We start from the raw sequence: 25,519 nt of genomic DNA, 5'->3' as shown, positions 1-25,519 counted from the left end.
ATCAGCTCCATACTGAGTTGGGCTCCAGACCCCCCACCTGAGTTACTGCACCCTAACAAATGTGCTCGAAATCTAACTCAGACTGGGACATCAAATCACAGCCACGGGAATCACTGGGATTGCTGGGAAAAAGGGAGAAACAATATAGGGCCAATGACTACAGGAACAGGTGAGGCTGAATCCCCCTCCCTGCCAACCACCCCCCCCCCACACACACACGCAGCCTGAAATAACGGTCTCTGGGCCTGCACCTCCGAGTCCTGTCATTTTAGAGCGTCTTACGGTGACAAGGATCATTACAGGGTAAACGACAGACTCCAGCTTTGAGTCGGACACGCCGTCACGCATGTTCCGGCCCAGCCGGCTTTCTGTCTTTGATCTCGCCGCTACACGCCGTATCGATTGCTGCCACAGTGCAACCGGAGCATGCCCCCCCCCCCCCCCCCCCCATCCCACAGCGAAGGCAATGGTGGGATCAGAGCAAAGTCTCCCTCAGCTCCCCCAAAAAATGGCTTCATTTAAACCACTTCTCCACATCATACACACCTACAGATGCTGAGTTAATCCCCTGCTGCCAGCTACAAGCCCCACCAAATATGTAGCCCTTTCTAGCTACTATTTTTGGTAGTGATGGGCACTTGGTGCAAGACTATTTCTCTAACCTGCAGCTGTGAAAATAGCTCCACACTGCCGATGCATGATAACTTTGTTGAAGACGCACCCGTTCTGCAGCTCCTTCCCTCCCCCAAAACCCGCAACCCTACTGCACCCCCACTGTTTTCCAAGTCAGACTACCAGCTTGTTTATTCCAGCACAGCTGTGAGACACACCCCAGTACAAGCTGCTCCCCGACCCCCCCCCCCCTCCAGGGGTCATGCCCAGGCAAGGCACGAGGCACAGGCGTCGAATTTGCTGCTGGTTTCATGGGGGGGGGGGGACAGGTCGGGGCAGGTGTATGCATTAGTGGGAGGGGGCTACCATGGTGGCTTAAGCTCGGAGTGACCCCCCCCCCCCAAATCACCCCACCCCACCCGTGCCTGATCATTGCACGTGCTACTTCTAAGCAGCAGTATTTTCATTATGCTAACAGCAGACTCAGCCTTGTTCTCATCATAGGCGACATCTTGACGGCCTGTCTGACTCCTACAAAGTCTTTGCAAGATCGCAATTAGAATTCAGAGCCCAGGCCCATGTCACCATCTGGGCCTGTACCGAAGCCGTTTGCGGACGTGACCTATGATCACAAAGACATTAGCACTGGTCGATTTTACAGGCCGTTCCATAAGCAGAACTGAATCCAAATGAGTCTTTCACACTTTCATAATGCTGTATAAAGTTCAATGGTTTCTTCACTTCACAAACAGTGAATCCTAGTTTTCATAGTTAGAAAGGCCTAGGAGTGCAGGTACCTTATTCCCCTTATAGTTTGCTAAGAAAAGAAACGGCCTTTGTCTCCATTTCCAGTCTCTAATCCTTGTATTAGTCTGAGGCACAAAGCCTTAAATACGGACCGGGATTATATGCTCATCCCATAAATGAAAAAACGAGGCCCATAGCCTCAAGCAGAAGAGACAGCGAACTCAATCGATACTCCTCCGCAAGACGTCCGTCCAAGGCTGCCCCTAATCCACTGAGATCTGACCCTAGAGGACTCCACAACTAATCTGTTCATCAGTGAAGGAAAGAGCATTTTCCCTGCTCCACTAAGGTGCATAGATACCTTTTGGCTGATGTTCAGAGGGTAGTGGGTCATTGATCAGAAGCTGCTGGTGCAACAGCATCGCTTCAGAGCAGAAGCATACCTGGTCTAGACAGATACAATACGCTGAACAATGAAGGTGAGCACGTATGCAGAAGCCTTAACGTGACCCTACATACAGATGGTGCACTGAACATCAACCATGACCCTACATACAGATGGTGCACTGAACATCAACCATGACCCTACATACAGATGGTGCACTGAACATCAACCATGACCCTACATACAGATGGGGCACTGAACATCAACCATGACCCTACATACAGATGGCGCACTGAACATCATCCATGATCCTACATACAGATGCCACACTGAACATCAACCATGATCCTACATACAGATGGTGCACTGAACATCAACCATGACCCTACATACAGATGGCGCACTGAACATCATCCATGATCCTACATACAGATGCCACACTGAACATCATCCATGATCCTACATACAGATGCCGCACTGAACATCAACCATGACCCTACATACAGATGGTGCACTGAACATCAACCATGACCCTACATACAGATGCCGCACTGAACAACGGGCATGAGGCTGGCAAAGCAAAATGTAAATAATGTATGTTTACCTGTACGCAGCATAAATAGCTTCAAATTTAATTTTCACTGCTGTGATTATGAATATTCATCACCGAATGGTGTTTAAGTCTTTTCTCACCTATTCTAAAGTGTGTTACATTTTAACATTCACTCCTAGGCTGCATGTTGATCGCAATGCTCCTATACCTTTGCCACTTGTCTGATTACATTCTGTTTCCTAGGTGCAGAGTAGCATTTGGGAAATTTAAACTGGTGAGCTGATAAGAAAAAGTTCTTGTCGCTGAAGAATTATTGAAGCATACAGGCCTATAATACTAAACCATATCAGCCATTTTCATATCTCTTTATGCGAAACGATGTCTGTTATTTTGATATTCTGTTTAAAAAAATCTCAGTATATTAAAGCAAGGAGTGATATTTAAGGATAAAATACCTAAAATTGCATCGACTGAACAGTATATAATAGTCTGGTGCCTTTTCCGAAGATTAAATTTAATAAAATCTCCTACGAATGCAGGAAGAAAAACGTAAAGATGAGACCTTCCGCCATATTTCTCTTTTGTCCGGCCAGCCTCACCCTCTCTGTTTAACAGTCACTTTATTAGATGGACACCATCTTCTTTTGAATCACTGCATCCGTGTGAGACGAGCCAAAGAGAGGATAGATATCTCACAGCACCTTATCCGCAGTCCCCAGGGTGGCACCGCGTCCCCATAAACCCTTTAAATAAACGCCCCCATCTCACAGTCACCCTTCCTTTTAAATCTGTCTAATCCAAGAAAGATACCAATACGTAAGCAGTTCATTTGATCCTTCGACGTCTCTCCGTGTATTGTAAGTCATTTCATATCTGATTTAAAAAAAAAAAAAAAAGTTCTGCATAAATAGGTTTATTCTGTTAATCAGTGTTGTATGGACTTGTTTTTCCCTATATTGAATAGGTCACAGACGTATTTTCCATTCGAAATGGAAAATTCAAGCAATTCAAATTTCTCATACGGTTCATTTTCCTTTGCACTTGTCTGATCTTCTGCGCAGGAAGTGGTGAGGCTGAGATTAATTCTGTAATGCTTTTAGGGGAGACGCAATTACCGAGCAGCGTGGTGCCGCGAAGTCTGTGGCAGGTGTAACTGCAAGCTTTACGTTACAGGAAATCAGTGCATCTGGGTGAGGGGCGAACTAGCGCAGACTACATACTCTAAGCGCTTTTGTCGTATCAATATTGCACGTTGCAACTTCTGGACGCTCAATGTTACGTTACATATGGTGTCCAGCCGACATGCGCTTTCCGTCCGTTTGCACACCGATATATGGAGCGATAAAACGGTGAGACATCTGACCAGTCGAATTTAAATGTATAATATGCTGTACACAAGGTATGTTATTAAACTGCATAACAGCCATATATCGGTAAGAGGAGTCACTTTGTATTGCAGTCTGCTACCTCTAAAACGATTTTTATCATTTATATATTAATGGAACTTGAAATATTATTATATTTTAATATAATATTAAAACCATGTCAGTAGCACGTGGTACTGTTTCACAAAAGTAGGCCTACTGAAATATCTGAAATTCTGTAAATAACTGTAATGTCACGCAATGCAACTTAAAAGTACTTATTATGTTTGGGGTTTTTTTTTCGTTCTTTTGCGCCCCCTAATCAAATGGCGCCCTAGGCGATCGCCCTTGTCGCCTATATGGCGTGCCGGCCATGTTTGGAACTGGAGCAGCTTCTGATTAAGGGGTAAGCGCAGGTGTTTTGGACGCCCAAAATTAATCAGAGACACGCCAAGATAACGCCCCACAAACACTGACGTATTATACATTAGACAATCGTCCCCTTCAGGAACAGAAAAATAAAAAAATATGCTCGAGCGGTTAAATACGGTACGACGTGTTCAGAGGAAACAGCTCCCCCCATCGGCTCGCAGCCGCTACTGAGAGCTGCGCGACCCCCTGCCCCCACTGTTTGTGAGAAATTGGACCTTCAGGTGGGAACCGGGATGGTGGTCAGACCAAATGGGGGAGAAAGAAAGTTTACAGCAGAAGATGTGCGTCTCATCCGTGAGTAAGGTGACGATCCTTTGGGGATCAATGCCATTACACATCGTCACATACTCCCGGGGCGGCTGCAGATACGAAACAATCGGCATTTGTTAATTATTTTTAAACTTAATTTTTATTACAATTATTATTATTTAATCGTTATATAGTACATATTATTATTATTATTATTATTATTATTATTATTATTATTATTATTATGTTTGATGTTGTTGTTGTTGTAGTTATTTAGATCCTGCGATATAAGAAATACGCACACAGAAAAACCTAAAGAAAAATAGATAGGGTGGAGGGAAAAATAATGAAGTCGCTAGTCGTGTAGTGTGTAGGGCTGCTGCTGAGGGTGAGGCGGGGAGGGGGAGTGGGTGTGGGTGTGGGGATTGGGAGGAAGCTTTGCACCTGCCTCTGCTCAGTCGCGCAAAGCGCACGGAGGGAGACGGAGGCGTACAGAGAGCTCCGCGTCTGCCCTGCTGTCTATGATCGCGCTTCGATAGCGTTTCTCCTCCGCGTTGGTTCTCTTGCGCCGTGGACGTTAGCGTGACTATGGGATTTGCGGGCGTCCCCCCCGAAGCCACCGCAGTGTATCGGATGTGCCCGATCGCCCGCCCGTTCATCTCGATGTTCAAGCTGGCGCGTCTCTACTCGTCGGGCTCCGTGTGAACGCATCCAGACCCAGGATCTCAAGGGCGACTGACTGCTTCCACTACGCAGACTAGGCTGCGATCTATTACTGCTATTCCTCTCATAGGATCTGGACTGCTAGTGAGCCCGGGGGCAGTCAACCTGGATGGTTTGTTTGCGGATAAACACCTTACACGTCCACTGCGAAGAGGGAATCCGGCCGTGCGGTGCGGGCTTCGCCTCAGTAAGCACCTTCCTGTAGACTTGCTGCATTCAGTTGGATGTCACCCATCTACACGTTTACCGCAGCTTATTCTTTCCGCTTAGGACCTGCCGTGCCTTGATACGTTTCGCTCCAGCGAACCCTCTTTGGATTTATATAATAAAGTGATTTTCGTTTCTTTATTATCTGGACTCCGGCGCTTCAGGATTATTCACCATCAACGAATAGAAAGGAAACCACCAGGAAGCGAGAAGGGAACTATGTGTGTCTAGAATTGGTAAGTGGGGAGTTACTCTACCGTGTCCTACTGCCATAGCGTAAAGATGCACATAACGTCCTAGAAATGGCAATTCGAAAGCTGCAGTATTACCAACTCCGGAGAAAATGCATTTGACTAAATCGCAGGCAGATTAAGATTTACCGGACTGTTTAAGAAAAATGATAAATGAATATGATCTCCGATGTTATACATGAATGTGCACGCGCGTTCGTATACGTGCATATGTGTGTGTGTGTGTGTGTGTGTGTATATATATATATATATGATTGCATGCATGACTATCTCTGGCAACGGTGTTTTGAAACAACAGAAGTTTTCCTTATCCCAGTATGAATTGTTCACTGGCAGCGATCAGAGTCTGTGTCTGAAGAACCGCTACGCGCCTGGGAAGGACGGGGTGTGTTTATAAGGGATTCAGCATCGCCGGGAAAAGCCCCCGCAAGCCTTCCCAGTCCTGCGTGTTTCTCTGATCTGCTCTGCGTCCCTTGGCGTCTATATTATAATGCTCGGATATTTTAATTACGTCGGATCCGCAGCTCCAGCGTATGGTGCCTTTTCACACTTATGGACGTTTTTTGATACTTGTCTACGTTTTAATGTGATCATAGAACCGTATCTATGGTTGTCCCCCACGTTACTTGAATTATTAACGATTAATCAACCTTATTTGCTTTGGCTTGTAATATCTTAGGCGGTGAGTCAGATACACGCAATGACAGGTCGGAGTAAGTGGGCGGGCCGGTTCCTTTTTAGGGGAGGGGGTTTCGATGAAGGTGCTTACAAAAACCTCCTGTTTTCAGGGGACATGAACCCCCGATGCTGATGATGAGCCGTTAGACTAGAATGACGGGCAACGATCACAAGCGCAAATGCGCCGGGATCCACGGCGATGGAAGCGGGTGTGTCAGTTTGGCTGGAGCCGCCGATCCTCCCTCCCCCGTGAATAAAATGTAACTATTATTCGAGCAGAAACTTACTGTTAGCAGCAAGCTTTAGTCAAGGACGTTCTGAAAGTATTACATGTTAGCAGAATGCGAGTCAAAATTTTACGCATTTGCAATGGGTGTCCCCCACTGGTCTATCCTCTAATATTAAAATTAAAAGTTATTTGGCGGTATTTTTATGCAAATTACGTGGTAAAATGTGTGAAGACTGTCCGAGTTTTGGTCTTTCAAAACTGCGTTCGTGCCTCGTGTTGGAATTTCCTAAACACCTACAGTCTGTTAAATCTTTACTCGTCCGTATTTTAGTGAAAGGCACAAGACGCCTCCAGGACACTGTTTTAGCCATTTAATTCCCTGCTTAGACAGACCCAACCCTGAACTAACAAAAAAGCCGACAACTTTCCTTGTGAGTAATACGAGTGATCGCTTCTGGCCCTGGGGAAGGGGCGAGGTTGACATAAGGGCGGCTGGACAGGTGGGGGGTGGGGAGGGGGGTAAGCGTGCAGCAGATCGGCAACTGATGGCTGTAACTGCTGGTTCATTTTCACATATAATATGGAAACACAACAACCTAACTGTGTGTGTGTGTGTGTGTGTGTATAAATATGTATAATTACATTTCTTTGTGTAATCGAGATGGAATTGATGAACAGGTGCTCATTGGGTTCACTACTAGAAGATGAAAGGCTACTTGACACGGTAAAGCATTGCTGCTGTGATGATTTGGCAGCATGAAATATCCCACAATCCTTATCCAGTACTGGGTGACAGGCGGCAGGAGCCCCCAGGCAGGGGGGGGTGGCCAGACGCCATGTGCGGCACGGGAGAACGAGCAGACCAGACATGCAGAGTAGGGCATGGGATTCGAACCCCCTGTCCCGGGGCTATTCATTTATGAGATTTCTCATAGATGCTACTGCTTTTACACTCTTTACTCGCATCAGTCCCCTCTGGCTCTGGGGGCGGGCGGGGGGGGCTAGTGGGGGTTATGTGTCACCTCCATGGCACCATTGAGATAAAATACCGGGAGCTTTCCTATAACAAGAGGCTCCCTGTCAGAGCACGGTCACTTCAACGCCCTCTCTCACGAGCCTCGGGGCTTCCTGGGAAGGGATCCCAGAAAGGCAACGGGAATTCCTAATGGCTCTGCCTCGCTGAAGTCCTGGGGGGCTAAGAGGATCCCCGGAAGTGAACTGTACACTGAAATATTGAGTTACAGCTTCGGAACCAACTAACACAGGGAGCTGCAGGAAGCAGGGAAAACAGCCACCGGCTGCTGGGCTTTGGGGTGTTCATTCCTAAGGGGGAAACCAAGGCAAAGAGGCAGTTATTGGAGGTGGAAATGTGTGCTCAGCATCTGTACCCATGTCCAGAAGGTTGTGGGTTCAGATCCCCAATTGGCAGAGTGATGGTATCAGTATTTGGCCCTATGCTCCAAATGCTCCATAGACACTCGATGCTGGCCGATCTGCTTTCTGGCCCCGGACTGTCCTCTCTTGGACGTCGCTTACAGCAAAGCCTCTGCCAAACAAAGTGAATGGAAAATTAGCCCTCGGAACCTCGTAAATTAAGTCTTGTGTTGTTGTAAAGGGGGAAAAAAAAACGTAATTCCCAAAGACCAGAAAAGCCCCCGTGCATCATGCCTCCATTGATCCCACTGACAGACTCATTGTCCGCCCCTCCCCCCCGCCAACCCCTTCTCAGCCCTGCCGGTGTTTCCCGCACACAGGTGGTCTCACCGTGGGCGTTATTGTGACCCAGTGAGCCCCAGTGGGGCGTCGGGGAATTCTAATGGCTCTCCGTTAGCACTGGGGCGCTGCAGCCAGCTGGACTGACTTGTGAAAAACTCCCACTGACCACATGTTACTTCCGTCGAATAAACATGCTTTTGATTTGTCCATTTTGAAACTGCAATCGTGTTTCTTTTTACTGCTTGGTGTTTCACATCGCCATGGTTATTGACGAATCGATCATTATCGTGAATAGCAACATTTTGTGATGACAGAATCTGGCCAAAAGTGGGGTTATTTTGTGATGTACGATTGACTGACTAGGATTCCGAGGCACTGGACTTTCCTGATCACCTGCCTTGGGATTTTTCAGAATTTCTGTCTCGTCACAACAAAGTTCCCTAACAGTGGCATCACTCGGATAATTCTACGTGCTAGAGGGCAACTTAATTAAAAGCAGCGATATCCTGTGTCTCATCGTGAAACCTGTTCAGACTTGGTGTCACATGATGTACAGTTTTAACACCTTGTGTAACTTCAGAGTGAGATGTAAACACTCGCCGGCCTGGCAGTCACCTCACAGATGGGCTGATCTTGACAGGCTGCTGTTGTTGTGGAAATGGTCCCCACTTTGACGCAGTAAGGACAGTTTAGCTAAAGGGGGTGGACTGCTTTTGTTCTCCCTGAAATGCGACACTGGAACAATGTTCTTCTGTGTTGTCGGCACGCGTGAGTGAATGAGTACAACTACAGACCAAAACAAAAGACCGTCACTGGTCACAGATGCACAGTCCGTGTAGCACATTTGTTTACTGGGTGCGTTCTGATCCGGTTAATCTGGTCTTGCCGCCTGTGCCTGACATCCACTCTGCCTGATTTTTATGGCATTGACACATTCTGCAGAGTACTGGGTGGGTCACTGGTTCAGTGAACTGGGGAGTTTTGGGTGACGGTGACGAAGAACTTTATCCTGAATTTTGTCAGTGCAAGTCAAGAACTTGCTGTTGGACCATTGAGCGGAAACATAACCTAAAATATTTCTCTTTGTTTTGTTTGGCTGATAATTTTTTATTTTCTTGTAATTTTAAATTCGTGCATTTATCGAATATAATGTGCATCATAGTTCTTAATTATTGCTGTGAAATAAGTATTGAAGTCATTGTAACCATGTGGTCACCATAATAAAAAATAATTAAATGTGGGAGGTCAGAGCTGTCGAGGTGATTGGTCTGCAGGGAATCTGTAGGGGGCGCCACTCTCTTCCGGGGGACATTGTTCCTGCAATCATGGACCGCCATTGTTCGTCTTTATGGCTCTGATCAAAGGGACCTCCAGGCCTGTCCCCGGAGGGAGACAGGTCAGAGGTTGCGCTCCCTGGGTCGGGGAGTGGGGGGGGGGTCGTCCTTCTTGTGTTTGGGGCAGAGGGGAACCATCTGTTTGATCAGCACTGGGGTGGCAAGCGGCTTATCAGTTAAGACACGAGGCACCAATATTCTCCCTGACATATGTCAGTCACAGCGGACAAATGGTCCGCAATCCCCACCCATCTGCTTCCTGTGTGGAGAATGACAGAGGGGTTTGCTGGAGTCTCCGACCCCCGGCCCCCTTATTCGGGGGTCGAGCCCTTTATCTGCCATCTGTTCTCATGTCCCGGGGGGAGAGGAGCTGTCTGCATTCCTCGCTCTATCCCAAGTAAGACCCCCCAGCACTGTGGGCGTCCAGCAGAATGCCTGCGGACGAAGCTGGTGCAGTTACTGCCACGCGGAGTGGAGAACGCGCCAGTGGGACAGGCAGATCAGTGCAGGCCATTGTTCCCGAGGTCACCCGGGGAGCGGGGAGTTTGAGGAGCGTAAGGGGGCGGGGGTGGGAAGCTCCGAAAGACATTCCAACTGTCAAGAGGAGGAATCCAGTGACAAGCAGCCGCAATTCTGACGATTTCACTGAGTGTTGATATGAGACGCATTGGCAGAATCTCTCTGCCTCTATTCCAACTCTTCCATTCTGCCGGTATTTAGTCTGCAGGATCCTCCTCACAGCTCCCCTTTTCCTGACCCCACACAGCCCTTAATTGCAGTCTATGGAAGATCAGCGCAGGGGGGAGGGGGGCATTAAAAATGCATCTTAATTTTAATGAGGATTTCGGTAGATTCTTTGCTCATAAATGAAACACTAGTTTCAGACAAACACTAAAGTCTTAACAGCACTGGTTCCATGGTTTTAATCACATGGATATGTGGTTATGTAATCCGGCAAGTGGAGGCTGCCATGATAAGCCTTGTGGGGTGGGGGGGGGGGGGCGGGGGTGGCCAGCCACAGGCACCAGCATGTGGCTGTCAGGAATTCACCCACCAGGCTGAATTAATTAATCCCCCACATAGACCTGGGGTACAGCGCAAAGTCAACCCACTCATAGATATGCAAACTGGCCATACCAAGCGGGAGAGGTGGACTCCGGTCAGTCCATCTCAGTCTATCAAGTACAGTACATCAAGGCTGCCCTGGTCCCTCATTGGGCGCTCGGGCAACATGTGATCAGTTTTTTTGTCTCCTGCCTGCCTGTGTGCCTAGTTTGCCAGTTGCCATGGGCGATTCACGGGCAAAACGCTACATTTTATTTAATGCTTACATCTATAAAGCTTTCATGTGTCTTGAATTCTGGCAACACAGGCATGGGCTCTAGATTTCCCTCCTTGACCATCTCACACCCCTGTCCCAAGCTAAACGTGAAGATTGGGGAAAGGAATTTCGCACGAGTTCCCTGTGAGAGTGCGATGGACGTGCTTGGCTCTCTGAGACATGCTCTGACAGTATCGCACACCAGTTATTTGCCCTGTGGGTAACAATAAAGAGTTTAAGGACAGGGGGTGCTCTTCCCCAGATCACGCTCGGGAATCAAAATAATTCTCTTGTCGTTGTCTCGCGGTCCATGTTCGTCCTGAAAGTGGACTTGGGCTGAAATAATGTGGCTGCCCCAGCTGATCTGCCCCCCCAGCCCCCTCCCCCCAGGCAAGGCCCATAAGTGCACTGGTGACCTCGTTATGCCCCTCGGTGGGGGGTGGATGGCCAGTGAAAACGCACCCCGTGGTGAAGCGGGACTAGCAGGAGTTGCTAAGCTCCTGTCGGTAGGGTGCATGTATTGGGGGGTGGGGGCTCGTAACCAGGGTGACACCGTAGAAGCAGTGACGGCTTCTGTACAAGTGGCCTACCACAGCGGCGGGGGAAGCAGTCAGAGAGTGGGAAGACAGTGGTGTGATTCGCAAGGCCCCCGCCTACGTTTGGGCTTTCTGGCTGCCATGCTTCGTGTCGCTGCATTGTGCCAGATCACAAAGACATTTCGTTGCATTTCCTCTGAGAAATATTAATGTTTTTTATGCAAATAGACTTTTCAGCAGGACAGCAGGACTGTCTAGCAGAATAGTGCCCCGGTGAGCTGTGCTGCGGAATAGTGCCCCAGTGAGCTGTCCTGCGGAATAGTGCCCTGGTGAGCGGTTTTGCAGAGTAGTGCCCCGGTGAGCTGTCCTGCGGAATAGTGCTCCAGCGAGCTGTCCTGCGGAATAGTGCCCCGGTGAGCGGTTTTGCAGAGTAGTGCCCCGGCGAGCTGTCTTGCAGAATAGTGCCCCGACGAGCTGTCCTGCAGAATAGAGCCCCAGCGAGCTGTCCTGCGGAATAGTGCCCCAGCGAGCTGTCCTGCGGAATAGAGCCCCAGCGAGCTGTCCTGCGGAATAGTGCCCCGGTGAGCGGTTTTGCAGAGTAGTGCCCCAGCGAGCTGTCTTGCAGAATAGTGCCCCGACGAGCTGTCCTGCAGAATAGAGCCCCAGCGAGCTGTCCTGCGGAATAGTGCCCCGGTGAGCGGTTTTGCAGAGTAGTGCCCTGGCGAGCTGTCTTGCAGAATAGTGCTCCAGCAAGCTGTCCTGCAGAATAGTGCCCCAACGAGCTGTCCTGCAGAATAGTACCCCGGCGAGCTCTCTTGCAGAATAGTGCCCCGGCGAGCTGTCCTGCAGAATAGTGCCCCGACGAGCTGTCCTGCAGAATAGTACCCCGGCGAGCTGTCTTGCAGAATAGTGCCCCGGCGAGCTGTTTTGCAGAGTAGTGCCCCGGCGAACTGTCTTGCAGAATAGTGCTCCAGCAAGCTGTCCTGCAGAATAGTGCCCCGACGAGCTGTCTTGCAGAATAGTGCCCCGGCGAACTGTCTTGCAGAATAGTGCTCCAGCAAGCTGTCCTGCAGAATAGTGCCCCGACGAGCTGTCTTGCAGAATAGTACCTTGGCAGACTGTCCTACGGAATAGTGCCCCGACTTCACTAGTCATTGCAAGGGACCAAGGGCCACCCACCCCCAACCCCCACGTCTCGGAGATCACAGCAACTTGCTCTTCCAGCAAGCTAGGATGGGTGTGTGTGAGGGGGTGATGTCAGAAAACGGGTCCTACCACTTTGTGATCCCCCCCACCCCAGGTCTCTGTGTAACAGAGCTGCAGAGGAATGTCTCAGCAGTCAAAAGACAGGGGTTATGTTGTTTGTACCCAGTAGCACCATTAGTTCCCCTGCTTTTGACTTGGATTCTCTCATACATCTTGAGAAATCCATCCATCCATCCATTTTCCAAACCGCTTATCCTTCTGGGTTGCAGGGGGTCCGCAGTCTATCCCGGAAGCTATGGGCACGAGGCAGGGAACAACCCAGGATGGGGGGCCAGCCCATGCACTCCTACCCAGGTCCCAGAGGTGTGAGGCAACAGCACTAACCACTGCACCACCATGCCGGCCCCATATTGAGAAATCCATGAAATCAAATCTGGGTTTGAAAATGAATCCTACCATAAAGCCGGATGTTCATGTTAACATGGCGATAAAATCATGTTTCTTTCAAGTTAGAAGGGTGTCAGAAATCAAGCCCTTTTTATCGAAAAGAAACCTTGAAACTGTGATACATGCATTTGTGACTTCATGTCTTGATTTTTGTAACTGGCTTCTTATGGGAATTAGTCAGACCTCGCATGCACGTTTACAGCTCGTGTAGAATGCCGCTGCATGTTTTTTGACAGGCACAAGTATGCGCGACTATATTACACCAATTGTAGCCTCGCTTCACTGGCTTCCTGTCCAGTCTCGAATCTGGTTTAAAATTCTTTTATTTGTATTTAAGTGGTGTGGTGTGGTGTGGTGTGGTGTGGTAAGGTATGGTAGCATTGTCCCCTCTGTCATGGCGCACTGATTTACGCAGCTTTGGCAGCCACACCTCACAACTTTGGATGTCAGAGACGTCCCGGGATTCGCAGTGCGCAGTCCCAGGCTGAGCTGCGAGGGAGAGATGCGCAGTCCCTCCTCCGTCTGCGTGAGCTGCCATGTGGGACCTTGTAAATATCAGTCACATTTCACCAGGAGCAGCCGGATGCATAGGCTGTCCTGCGCTGAGATGAAGGGGCCTCCTGTCTGTTTCTGCAGCATTTTCTGCTGTAGGTAAGGGCCCCCACCCCCCTAAATTCGCCTGTGGACGGGAGCAGTTCAGGGACTCAGGATCATTGCCAGCAAGTTTCTTTTAAAGCCACCTCAGCCTCTCACCCCGCAGCACCCCGACCCACCACCATGTTGATTATCAATCACTGGGAAGTGGTGTCACTATTCTGAGCCTTGGAGTCACCGGAGCCCCCGATTTCGGAGGAGGGGCCAGTCATGCCCCCTTCCCAGCCTCCACAGAATGACATACGGGTGGAATATGAGCAGGAGTACAATGACAGGCTGAGGAATGACAGATATGTGAGACTTGTCGGGGGCCCTGCGGGACCCCCCCCTCCAGCCCAGTGCGTCACCATAAGCCTCTGGATGCAGAAAGATGTGTGTGATCCCGTCCTGTGCGTGTTTCCCTTCATTCCCACCTATCCGCTGTGGCTTCTTCTCCGTCTGCAATTTGCCCCCTTCTTTTTCAAGCTCCTGGTTCCGAATGTTTCTCACCATCTGGTATTTGTGTTCACTGCCCGATCCCACACTGCCACGCAGGTCCGTCTGACAGCATCCCCATATACTTTGAACACCGGCGGTCGAAATACCCGCCACGAAATCACACAGAAAAGGGGGATTTTCACAATAAATCCACACTTGTAAGTGTAAAATGTTAGCACCCACTTCCCCTCCCCGGGAATTTCCCAACCTGATAATGTCCTTTCTTTTTTTTCTTATTTCCCATAACCACCCTGCCCACCTTGGCCGGTATTACGTTATTCTGTCTGTGGACTGATTGGCCCTATATTTGATTGGCATCTGAGCATGACCGTTTGATTGGCATCTGAGGCCTCTCACCCTCTCCGGCTTCCTCCCCGTACCGCATTCTCGCTTCGTGCGAATGTTTACTTTGGATGTGGTTTCCTCGGTGTTTCACAAGGCCCCGCTGTCGTCACGCCCGTTTGGCGCTTCTGCAGGGCGGGCATGTTGCCGCAGCGATGCACCTTAGTGTGAACGACAGCGGCGCCTCAGACGTGAGCTGGCGCCTACGGCTGAAGCGGAGGAAGAGTTCACCTAGTGGCCATTCAGTGCTCTGACGTTGGGGCCATCTAGTGCTTTGATGGTGACTGACATACATAACTGTCAAGGTAAATAATCGATTGACGCCTATGTCTATTTTTAGACACAGGTCAATTCTCCGCCCTCTATCCTTTAGCCGCAACATTCAGTAGCAGCAGACCAGGCGTCTCTTTCATCCTTTCGATGAAAACTTTGTCGGTGAAATTGCCTGAACACTTTTACCCCCAAAAAAACAGCTTTGTATCAAGGTTTCAGAAATGGAAAAATAGGCTTAACTCTATTTTAAAGATCAAAGACACACCTTTCAGTCACTACATCGGAATCTCAGACAAGAATGTGAGCTATGCCTGAGGATGACACTGTGTCACCGGGCGCCTTTGTTTTCTTACACGCCAGTGTGTTCTTAGCCTGCGTCTGTGTCTGTGTCTTCCGTTTTGATTCTAGTCTTTTGTCCAGTTAAAAAAACAAAGCTCAATAAAGTAATAATGCTAAGAATAAAGAGGAAGTGAAGATGATGAGGAAGGCAGATACCGAAATGTTGGCCTTCACACGCTTTTGCTCGCTTGCGGAGTCAGGGAGGACTGCAGGCTCCTCGCTGCAGGCTCTCCACAGCAAGCTGGGAACATCAGTAACGGCAGGGACACATGGAGTGGACTGTATAATCTCCATGTCGACAGCCTGAATTGTTTTCCTGTCCGCAGCGATGCCGCAGCTGTTTGGAGGGGTGGGGGGGGAGTCTGTCCTCCCAGCCAGCTCCTTGATCCCAACTACGAAGCGTAAAGGACACGGAACACAGCCCTCCATCTCGGAGGAATGGGGAGTCCTGGGGTGTCCTAGGATTGACCCTGTTTGCGGGGAAACCTCGCCATCCTCGTGTGGCAGATTTGCCCATCAGGGATCAGCACAGGCTCCTGTTTCCTATCTGCAGACCAGGAATCGTGGAACAAACACTGGGTTCCTAGAAGGACCCGGCCGTGGTGACCCCCTGGGGAGAGTGGCACAAAATTGCTGCCTCCCTGCGGTGGCTTGTCTCCCACACGTGTCACTTCCCGCTGTGGTTTCCCCAACACATACACGCCTTGACAGCGAGTCACTGTTAGAGCAGAACTTCCTCATTTTGCCGGTCATGTGACCATGCCACAGGCTGTTATGGCAACAGTGCACATTTTATCTCCCGTCTAATGACAGCAGTGTTGCTGCAGAGGCTGACACACTAACCGCTAACTGTCCGAAAAAACAGCCGCTCACGAGGGACCGCAGGATTAACTTAGAAACTTCCAACTTAGAACGAGAAAATAATTTGTTTGCTGCTTTGTTTTTGGCAACGGGCCATCCCTAGGCTGCTGTCGAAATGGGGAAATCCTGACACGTTATGACACGATGTCACTATTCCCGGCTTCTGGCTCAGACACGGGCGTGTGGCATTTCCCGACTGATCCCGGTTTTTTAGGTGGGGAATTTCAATTGCATGTGTCCTTTAAAATCCCTGTTACCATGGCTACATATCTGGGCTGTCCAGACGAGTCAAATGTCTTCTGACACTTTTATCTTAGAAACTTTGTGTGTGTGTGTGTGTGTGTGTGTGTGTGTGTGTGTGTGTGTGTGTGTGGCAGGTGTGTGTGTGTGGCAGGTGTGTGTGTCGGTTGGGCCAAAGAGAAGCTGGCATTCACTGACTTAACAGTCCAAAGTCCCCGTTTCGGTCTTATCTGCAGTCTGTCACAACGTGTCGAGACAATACAGTGCTCCGGGTTAGACTGAGAGCTTGCAGCCTCTGGGTGGAGTGACTCTTGCCTTTGCTATGGATCCATCTATCTTCATGTTGCAGAACAGGTCCAGCTATGGCAATTGCCTGGAACTGTTTCTGAAAAATGGGCAGTTTCATGTTAGCTGCCAGCAGGGGGAGTACGTTGAATATAGCTGTGTCCACTGAGACTCGAGTGACACTGCTGTGCAGTGAACAAACTGTCCCAGTGCATGCGATGAGGACTACGGCTAATTACTAAGGGAAATCTGAGTACGGGCTGGAGTATGGGTTTAAAAGGTCGTTGCTGCATTCTGTGTCTAAGACAAAACGCATTGCTTTTCAGAGGTGCCAGTGGCGAAATCCTAAGCTAACAGATCTTGCAGTGCTTAGCCAAGGATTTGACCTCATTACTTGCTGGTAACAGTGTCAAAATACAGTGGAGAAGTTAATGGATTTCCCTCCTCCTACTCACCAAGGCTATACTGGTCTGTTGGTTGCCTGTGTGTGTGTGTATTATGCTCAGACAGTCTGATGTGTATCTCCCCCCCCCCCCCTCAGGCAGGAATGCCCCAGACTCTGTGCTCCAGCAGTATGTTCACTCCTAGTGGATTCAGCCCTCACCTGGTCCCCGGCGAGGAGCCCCCCCAAGACGGCCCCGGACCAGGCCCCGGAATCCCAGAGGGGCCGCAGCTCACCTCCGCCTCCCTAGACACCCTAATTCAACACCTGGTGCCCACTGCCGACTATTACCCAGAGGTGTGTCCCTCGGGCAAAGGCCGACAGGGGACAGGTGCAGAGGGGGGGTCATGTGACTGAAGCTGTCACAGCATAAATGGCTCTCCGGTGCCATCATTGGCTGACTGTCTCCCTCTTTCTCCCTCCCTGTCACAGAAGGCGTACGTGTTTACCTTCCTTCTGAGCTCACGCCTCTTCATCCCTCCCCATGACCTGCTGTCGCGTGTCTGTCAGCTCTGCATCAAACAGCAGCAATTGGATCAGATTCCTCTGGACATGGTTGGTACCACCTGTCTACGGCTGTTGGTGTGTGTGTGTGTGTGTGTGTGTGTGTTGCTGATGAGTGTCACTCTGGTGTTCCAGGTCAAGGTACGCAAGTTTGGACCCAAGATTCTGCAGCTCCTGACGGAGTGGACAGAGACCTTCCCCTCTGACTTTCAGGAAGAGGAGATGGTGGCTCACCTGAAAGACATCATCCACAGGATAGCGCCATGTGATGAGGTTAGGCCCCGCCCATTCTGGTGAAATACGGACAGATTCTTCCTTAACTACAGCCAGGCCATGGTCTACAACCTCAAAACATCTAAGAGCGTGGAGTAGAATGAAACGAAGGTGGGAGGTTTGGCTTATGGCGTTACGTGTATAAGAGCGGAGGCAGCTTGGATCCATCAGGATTTGATTAGACGACGAGTAAGAGGATGGAACAGGAAGTTGGGGACGTAGGTGGAAGAAGCGAGAGAAAGCGGGGGACGTAAGTGGCGAGGAGGATGAGGAGCCGCTGAGGCGGAAAGCAGACACCAAAGAATCTGTTGATATTTGTGGCTGGGGATGCACTGGAGCGAGACGCCCCCGGGAATTTACGGCAGGATCTGGGCGATTTGTGGAGAATCCTTCTGCTTCACCGAAGGGGATCAATTGATTTGGGCAGGAAGACCTGGTCTGGCTTGGTGCAGTAGATATGGCAGACGGTTTGATAATGATGTTAGGGTTCTGCATGATGGCATCCCAGATGTGCCGTTGTGTTTGGTTCAGGACCAACAATGTGTTGTGTTCAGATCTCACTCCTAGCTGTGTGTGTGTGTGGAGTTTGCATGGTTTTCCTCTGTTGTGTTGGCGTTGGATGGATTTGTATCTCCAAAATACCCTTTGGAGGATGTAAAACGGATGGATTTTCTGTGTGTGTTTTTGCCCTGTTAAGTACAGCTAAGCCTCCCACATCCTTTGCCTCCTGTCCTGCGTTTTCAGGCATGAGTTCCAGGTAGACTGGAGAACCAGGCGAGAGATGCTGGATATGATCTGCTCTCACTTGTTGATGTCGACCGTGTGTGTCACTTTCAGGCCTACTGGAAGACCATGAACCAGATCCTTCAAAACGTGAACCAGAAGCTGGCGACCATGAACCAAGGGGACGAGAGCATCGTCAAAGTCAACGCCTCTGTCTCCGATAAGCTGGTGGCCTTCAAGACGAAGCCCCCACCGATCCAGAAGGACATCCTCAGCATCTGCAACGACCCCTATGCCCTGGCCCAGCAGCTCACACACGTGGAACTGGTGAGGAGGGGGGGGGTGGGCGCGTAGGAGAGGGGACACAAAAACAAGGGTGGGAGGGATCAAGACCGGTGACTCAGAACAGAGGGCAGCAAAAGCGAGAGAGGCGGAGGAGTGGAGCCACGGGTGGGAAGATGAAGAGGTCGAGAGAGAATGGGGGTCAGTGGAGGCACTCCCCGGGACTTAGCCAAATATGGAATTTCAGGGTTGTAAGTTCCTAAGAGATGAAATACTTTCTGCCATCAAGGTGGACCATCAGCACTGCGGTCTATCTCATTAGCTGTGTTGCAAAGTGTAATCAACACGGTGAATCATGCTGTCGGCCGTGCTCGAGGGGGGCTGACAGACACAGGGGGGGCTCAGTAATGGTACCCCCTCCTTGCTAGCGCAGAGATCCCCCCCCCCCCTCGATCTCGCTCTCTGCAGCCAGCAAAGGAGGAGCAAGCCCTACGGAGCATGCTCCGTACTCCCCACAGTCTCTGCTGCGGGGGGCCCCGGCTAACAGATGGGACGTACCCCCATCTGCATACACGTGGTCTGACAGTTTGACACAGCTGCAGAGAGAAATCGTGCCCTGCAATGCATGCTGGGGTAGATACCGACCAGCAGATGCCCTCTGTTTGCTAATGGACGCTGGGTTTGGTTCTGCATCTGTGCCTTATTTACGATATGGCGTTTGTGTCTGTTAGTGTATGCGTTATGATGTTATTCGTGGGATAATATGTGCCTATGTGTGAGTGAGTATCCCAGCGTACTGAGTGCGTGCGGTATAGCCAGGAGGGAGGGTGATGAGCGGTGGTACTTGCGTTGGTATTCGATGATCTCATACGTGTGTTGATGTTACTGTGGTGCTGTCCAGAGTCTCCTTTCCCCATCTCCCACCTTCACGTTCCACTAAGGCCGTCTGCTCACCCGGCCTGGGTCTTTTGTTTTCCCAGGAGCGCCTGAGTCACATCGGACCGGAGGAGTTTGTCCAGGCCTTCGCACAGAAAGACCCGCTGGACACCTCCCAGGTAGAACCCAGTCACCCAATCAAAACAGAGTTAGGAACTTCAAAAACAGATACAGACGTGTGCACAACCACACACAGATACAGACGTGTGCACAACCACACACAGATACAGCCATTTATACAACCATACACAGCAGGTGATTTAGAGACTTCACCTAAATGAACCATCCAGTCACCATCCGATACCGCGGTACGTTCCTGCCATCTAAGACGCGTACCTGTGTGTGTGTGCGCCATTCGCAGCCCTGCTTCAGCGAACAGAAGAAGAAGACCAGTAACCTGGAAGCCTATGTGAAGTGGTTCAACAGACTCTGCTACCTGGTCGCCACGGAGATCTGCATGGTGGGTGGCCGTCAGCAGGAAATTCCTTACATTTTTTTTTTTTGTTTGCATGAATTTGCCTTCTAAGTTAAAGATGCCATTAAGTCACAAGAGGCTTTACAAAAACAGCTGGAGGCACCCAGATGTCTGTCACCTGTAATTGCTTGGCTGATGCACTCACTGGCGTCTCTCAATCCTCTCACGATGCTGACACTATGTTGGCTTCATGACAATGCGGCATCACCATGCGTGCTGAACAATCTGCATTCGGCGTGAATCCTGGGACTGAAACATAATTAAATTTCCACACTTGAGGTGTTACGCCCTTATCAAGGCGAATTAAGTGAGAATTAACAACAAGCCTGGTCATTGTCTTTAATGAGCTACCTTTGATGTCCATTCTAATTGATGCTGACCTCTCTTTGACTGGGTAGTGTGGTAATTTGTAGAATTGTCCTTTGGCGCCATCTAGTGGAAGCTTACCCTTTTCTCACCCCAAATTCCACACACACAGGTTTCCCGTGACCGCACTATTTATATGTAATATGTAAACGTATCGGTTTGTGAAGCAGACACATAGTCAACCAAGCCAACATTTGTAGTCGCCCTGTCTGGTCATTCATTACAGAAACCGGGGTGTATGATCTCTGTTACTCCGCTGAGTGAGAGAGCTCGCGTTACATTTGCCTCCAGGTCCTTCGAAAGACGGGATCGAGTAATGCCACAGATCCTACTTCCATTGATCTCAGGTTTCCAGCCGTCCTCACCTGAGTTATATCTGCGTGGAGGACTTTTCTTGTGAGAATTTAAGAACAGGTTTAGCGCAGCTTTGCACACAGTCCACATTGAGCTGGATCTCAGCCTCTGGCTTCTCACCCTCAGCCGGCGAAGAAGAAGCAGCGAGCGCTGGTGATCGAGTTCTTCATCGACGTGGCCCGGGAGTGTTTCAACATTGGCAACTTCAACTCCCTCATGGCCATCATCTGTGAGTCCCTCGCCATCTCCCTGTCCAGCCCAGAAGCACAATTCCTGAAAATGTTACTCAGTTATTTCATTAGATTTGTTGCTTGTTTAATTACCAGTCCTCCAGTCACTTTGGGTGTTGAGCCCCTGGAGACAGTTAGAAACCCCATCAATCTCAGATCCCCCTTTCACATTCCATAGCCACTTATGGGTTTGAGCTGGCGTGTTTCCCAGCAAATATGGGCCAGGAGGCAGGAGACACCCTGGATGGGATGGCAAGCACACACTTACACAGACACTAGTTTACCTAACCTGGAGACCCATAGAAAACCTGCTCCAATACGGGGAGAACATGCGCACTCCACAAACACAGAGCTAAGGACTGGAATCAAACCCGCCTTCATAAAGCCATGAGGCATTATGAACTCAGCTCTATCTAAAGCCTGACTCTGAAAGACCCAGAAAACGGTAATACCTCTAATACGGTGTCTATACCCAAAAGAGCCAGTGCCTTCTGGGTAACCCCTAGTTACGTAATCTATGGCGAAGCAGGAGCCCCTCTGGAAGCTGTTCCCCTGAACCGGAGTCTCGCTCTGTCCTCTCTGCAGCCGGCATGAACATGAGCCCCGTGTCTCGGCTGAAGAAGACCTGGGGAAAGGTCAAGACTGCCAAGTTCTTCATCCTGGAGGTAGGGCATCACCACGAATACTGCCACACGTTAATCACGCCGCTCATTACGAGCGTGTGAGGAAGGGTCAGCCATCGGCATTGACATGATGTATGGCAAACAGTTAAGGAGTAACGGGGCTGGAAGTGAGACGTCACTTCAGAATTTCAGCCGACAGAAGGACACACGCCAGGCATGCAGACACCTTTCGGAAGGGGTCTGCACCCTTAGGACCCATATAGAGATGACTATGGGTGACGGGGCTTCCCTTGTACGCAGCACCAAATGGACCCGACCGGAAACTTCTACAACTACAGAACGGCTTTGAAGGGTGCAGCGCACCGGTCACAGACAGCCCACAGCAACAGGGAGAAGGTAGGAGGCAGCATGCCACCTGCCACGACCAATCACGTGTGACCATCCTGGGCCAGGAAGACACCATGAGTAACTTTTAAGATATGCCTGGCAGAGCAATGTGTCATCCTCCTTTCCTCCCATCTGCTTTCCAGATAGTCATTCCATTCTTCAGCCTGCTCATCAAAGACATCTACTTCCTCAATGAAGGGTGTGCCAACCGCCTGCCCAACGGGCATGTCAACTTCGAGGTGAGGGTGCTGTTCCCAGCTCCTTCGGTCCTTGGGGGCTGTTTGCGCGTCATCAGTCGAGCACTTCCGACGTGCCGTCTTTGTCCTCAGAAATTCGTGGAGCTGGCGAGACAGGTGGGGGAATTCATGACCTGGAAGCAGGTGGAGTGCCCATTCGAGCAGGATCGGCACATTCTGCACTACCTACACACCGCGCCCATCTTCAATGAGGATGGTGAGTGTTGGCTCTGGGAAATGCCAGATCAACATGAGCCAGTAGGAGCTGGCGTAGGGCCTGACCGCGAGAAATAAGAACACAGGCCACATCTTATTCCCTGTGAACATCCATCAGCTCTGCATCTCCCATCCTCTCCCTGCAGGGCTGTACCTGGCATCCTATGAGAGCGAGAGCCCAGAAAACCAGGTAGAGAAGGACAGGTGGAAATCTCTCAGGTGAGATGATGACGAATCGCAAGAGTTTCAACATTTTATATGCACTTTCTCACTTTTAAGAGTCTCTGAATCTGTATCGTTAACGTCCAACTCTCAAACTTGCTGTCGTCTACAGTACTGACACAGAAGACTAGTTCCTAGTTACTAAGAAAAATGCAGACCCTTTGGTTCACTAGCAGCAGAGAAGGAGTTTATAATAAACTTTTCTCAGTGGTACATAGGTGTGCTACGCTTTAACTTAAAACGTTAACGATTAACGCGAGGTGGAGTGTCGTGTGAGCTGTCGTGGTTGGAAGATCTATTGAAGAACTGCCTTCATCTCATTGCAGATCCACCATCCTGGGGAAGACTTGAGAAGAGGCGGACAGGTCCGCAGAAGAAGGGAACATGTTCATTGCACTAAAAAGAGACTCTGAAGGAACCAAGCTGGAACTTAAGGTGTTTTTATTACTACCGAAGAAATCAAGAATGATGACAGGACTCATCAGGAAAAAAAGAAAATCAAGAAACATAAACATTGTACAGAATTGCGAACACAGAGAGGACTTAAGCAAACTGCCCTTGCAAAGTATTAGAATATATTTTTTCTTTATTTTGCCCTAAGCATCAGGAGCCAACTTGTGTATATATTTATACATTCAGAGTGAGGGTGTGTGAGATAAACGTCTAAAGGAATGAGTGCGTATCGATATCTGTGCGAGTGACCGATCTGTACATCGTTTTTTTCGGCAGTTTTTCTTTAACAAGGTTCGGATATGAAGTACAACCAGAAGGATGTACAGCCCTTCTGTTTTATATAAATTATTGATATTTTTCTCTGCCCAACAGCCTTGTGTGACTTCAGTGTTGTAACATTGTCATGAGCGTAGGGGTCATGTCTGTCCCAGAAGCCCAAGGGGATTGTTTGGTCCCATTTTGTTTACTGCGATCTCAGACGTGTAACATCCTTCGGAGATAGAAGCCGTTCGCGGTATAGCTGGAAAGCTGCTCACCGTTGCTGTTTTTCTCTCCGGCAAACATTGGGGCAGGCAAATAAGCTAAGCGACTCCTTCTTTGAGTCGTGCCCTACAGCGGCACGTCTCTGCCAGCGGTTCCAGCGAACTATGGTTGCTGACGACTGAACAGCTATGGAGCATTCACCTACAGTCGACACGCCGGAAAACACCCCCCTTTCGTCAGCCTCTGCCAGCTTTCATTTTGCAGTCCAGCGGAGCTTTACGTCCCGATTCGACAACATCGCGCACCCAGTCAGGTTGACTGGCATGGCTGACTTTTGGGCAACGAGGAGGGAACTTGCCGCTTCTGGTTTGCAGGACATTCATCACTGACTGATATTCAGTTGTTAAACGTTCTTTTGAAAATTCTGTAATGACAGATTTGTGTTGTTTTTTTTTTTATCATTCTGCTAAAAGGTCAGTTCTCCATGGCATGTTTAAACGGCAGTTTTTAAAAATGGGCATTATGCTTTTCACGTCGTAACACTGAAGGCATTATTCTCGCAAACGCAAAACTGTGTTATACCACGGCAGTGTACTTATATTTTTGTCTTTGTAATGTAAATGTGAATAGCACGGTACGTTTGGGACACTTTTTGGCGTGAGGTTTATAACGGGAACAAACAGAAACCGAGACTCTTTTAGGTCCTTACTTAAAACAGATGGATTTTTTTTACACACAGAACCTGTTGTTTTATGCTGGAAACAAAATAACAGTTGTGTCCTTCTCGCTTAATCTCTTGTTGTTAGTGACAATGATGTTGTATAAAGTGGTTGCAGAGTTTTGATTTGCTGTCTCATAGCAACGGGGGTGGGAATCTGGGAGAGGGATGTCATGTGACATGGGTACTTTCTATGATAATTTAATTTCTGAAGTCTTATTCTGCTTAAAAATGGTTGTGTGAGTGGTGTGCTTGCGGGACACCTTACTGTGCAAAGTTCCGCTCCATTCTGTTTGGTCGATATCACTTTTGCTTTTCGACGAATATGAGGTTATTTTTGGTACATTTGACTTCTCTGATGTCATTTGGTGGAATAATCTTCCTATGATCTGGTTGGCTAGCACAGAATCTTCTCCCTTCTCATTGGCTGTCATCTCTTAGGACAGATATGTCTCCAGAGGGCATTCGGTCTTATTGACACATGGCTGCAGGACCTGACAGGAAGCCACGCCCCAAAGACATTTTAGTTTCCACTTGTGTCCAGTTCTCAGATCCCGGTCTCTGCTTCCACTATAACGATATAGTTGTCTCGTTAATACAGCAAGACCCCTGTTATCAGGTGTTACACACGCATTGTGAACCGTCAAAAATGGTACATTGGGATTGTACTCAGAGGCTACGAAGACAGCACAGTAGATTTTCACACACGTCGTACTTGGCTGAGATTCCCTGGGAGACTCCCTTCTACTAGCAGGCAAGGGTGATGGTGGGTTTATATGTCTTTATTTGGGTACCATACAATGTATTTAAAAAATAAACATAAATAAAAACAATGATGTCTGTGACCTGTTTTGGACTCTCCTCTGTATCCATGTTTTCTGGCCATAATGTGTGGAATTGTATGGCATTATTTCTGGGCTTATATCACAAATCTATATCACATTCTCTCCATCCCTACCAGACTTCACCATAATTCATAATTGTATGATGCTTTTTAAAATGCAAATGCATACAAAATCTGTATCTCCTTTTATGGATTATTCAGTCTAGCCCTGATCCGCATAAACTAACAAAGATTAGATGTTGCTATTCTTATAAAATATTTCAAAGCAGGTCCATCGTGTCAAATGCCACC

General features: G+C 49.1%; 1 protein-coding gene across 2 annotated transcripts; it reads left to right on the top strand.

Annotated features, from left to right (window-relative positions):
• The first annotated feature begins 4,267 nt into the window (after positions 1–4,267).
• LOC125750219 (ras-GEF domain-containing family member 1C-like) lies at positions 4,268–23,552 on the top strand. 2 transcript variants are annotated; one of them, XM_049027673.1, is made up of 14 exons: positions 4,268–4,387; positions 17,003–17,200; positions 17,336–17,458; positions 17,543–17,680; positions 18,518–18,730; positions 19,666–19,740; positions 19,983–20,081; positions 20,943–21,045; positions 21,632–21,711; positions 21,970–22,065; positions 22,200–22,295; positions 22,386–22,509; positions 22,655–22,727; positions 23,057–23,552. In XM_049027673.1, exons 1-14 carry the CDS (start codon positions 4,343–4,345, stop codon positions 23,079–23,081), a joined length of 1,488 nt encoding a protein of 495 aa, XP_048883630.1. In that variant the 5' UTR covers positions 4,268–4,342; the 3' UTR covers positions 23,082–23,552. The 2 variants fall into 2 exon arrangements, with proteins under 2 accessions (XP_048883630.1, XP_048883631.1); XM_049027674.1 differs by lacking the exon at positions 4,268–4,387 and adding an exon at positions 4,805–5,508.
• The last annotated feature ends 1,967 nt before the right edge of the window (positions 23,553–25,519 follow it).

This window comes from Brienomyrus brachyistius, chromosome 10 (genome assembly GCF_023856365.1).
Source record: "Brienomyrus brachyistius isolate T26 chromosome 10, BBRACH_0.4, whole genome shotgun sequence".
NCBI lineage: Eukaryota > Metazoa > Chordata > Actinopteri > Osteoglossiformes > Mormyridae > Brienomyrus > Brienomyrus brachyistius.
Note: the sequence above shows the minus strand (reverse complement) of the source record. Positions and strands in the feature narration are given on the sequence as shown.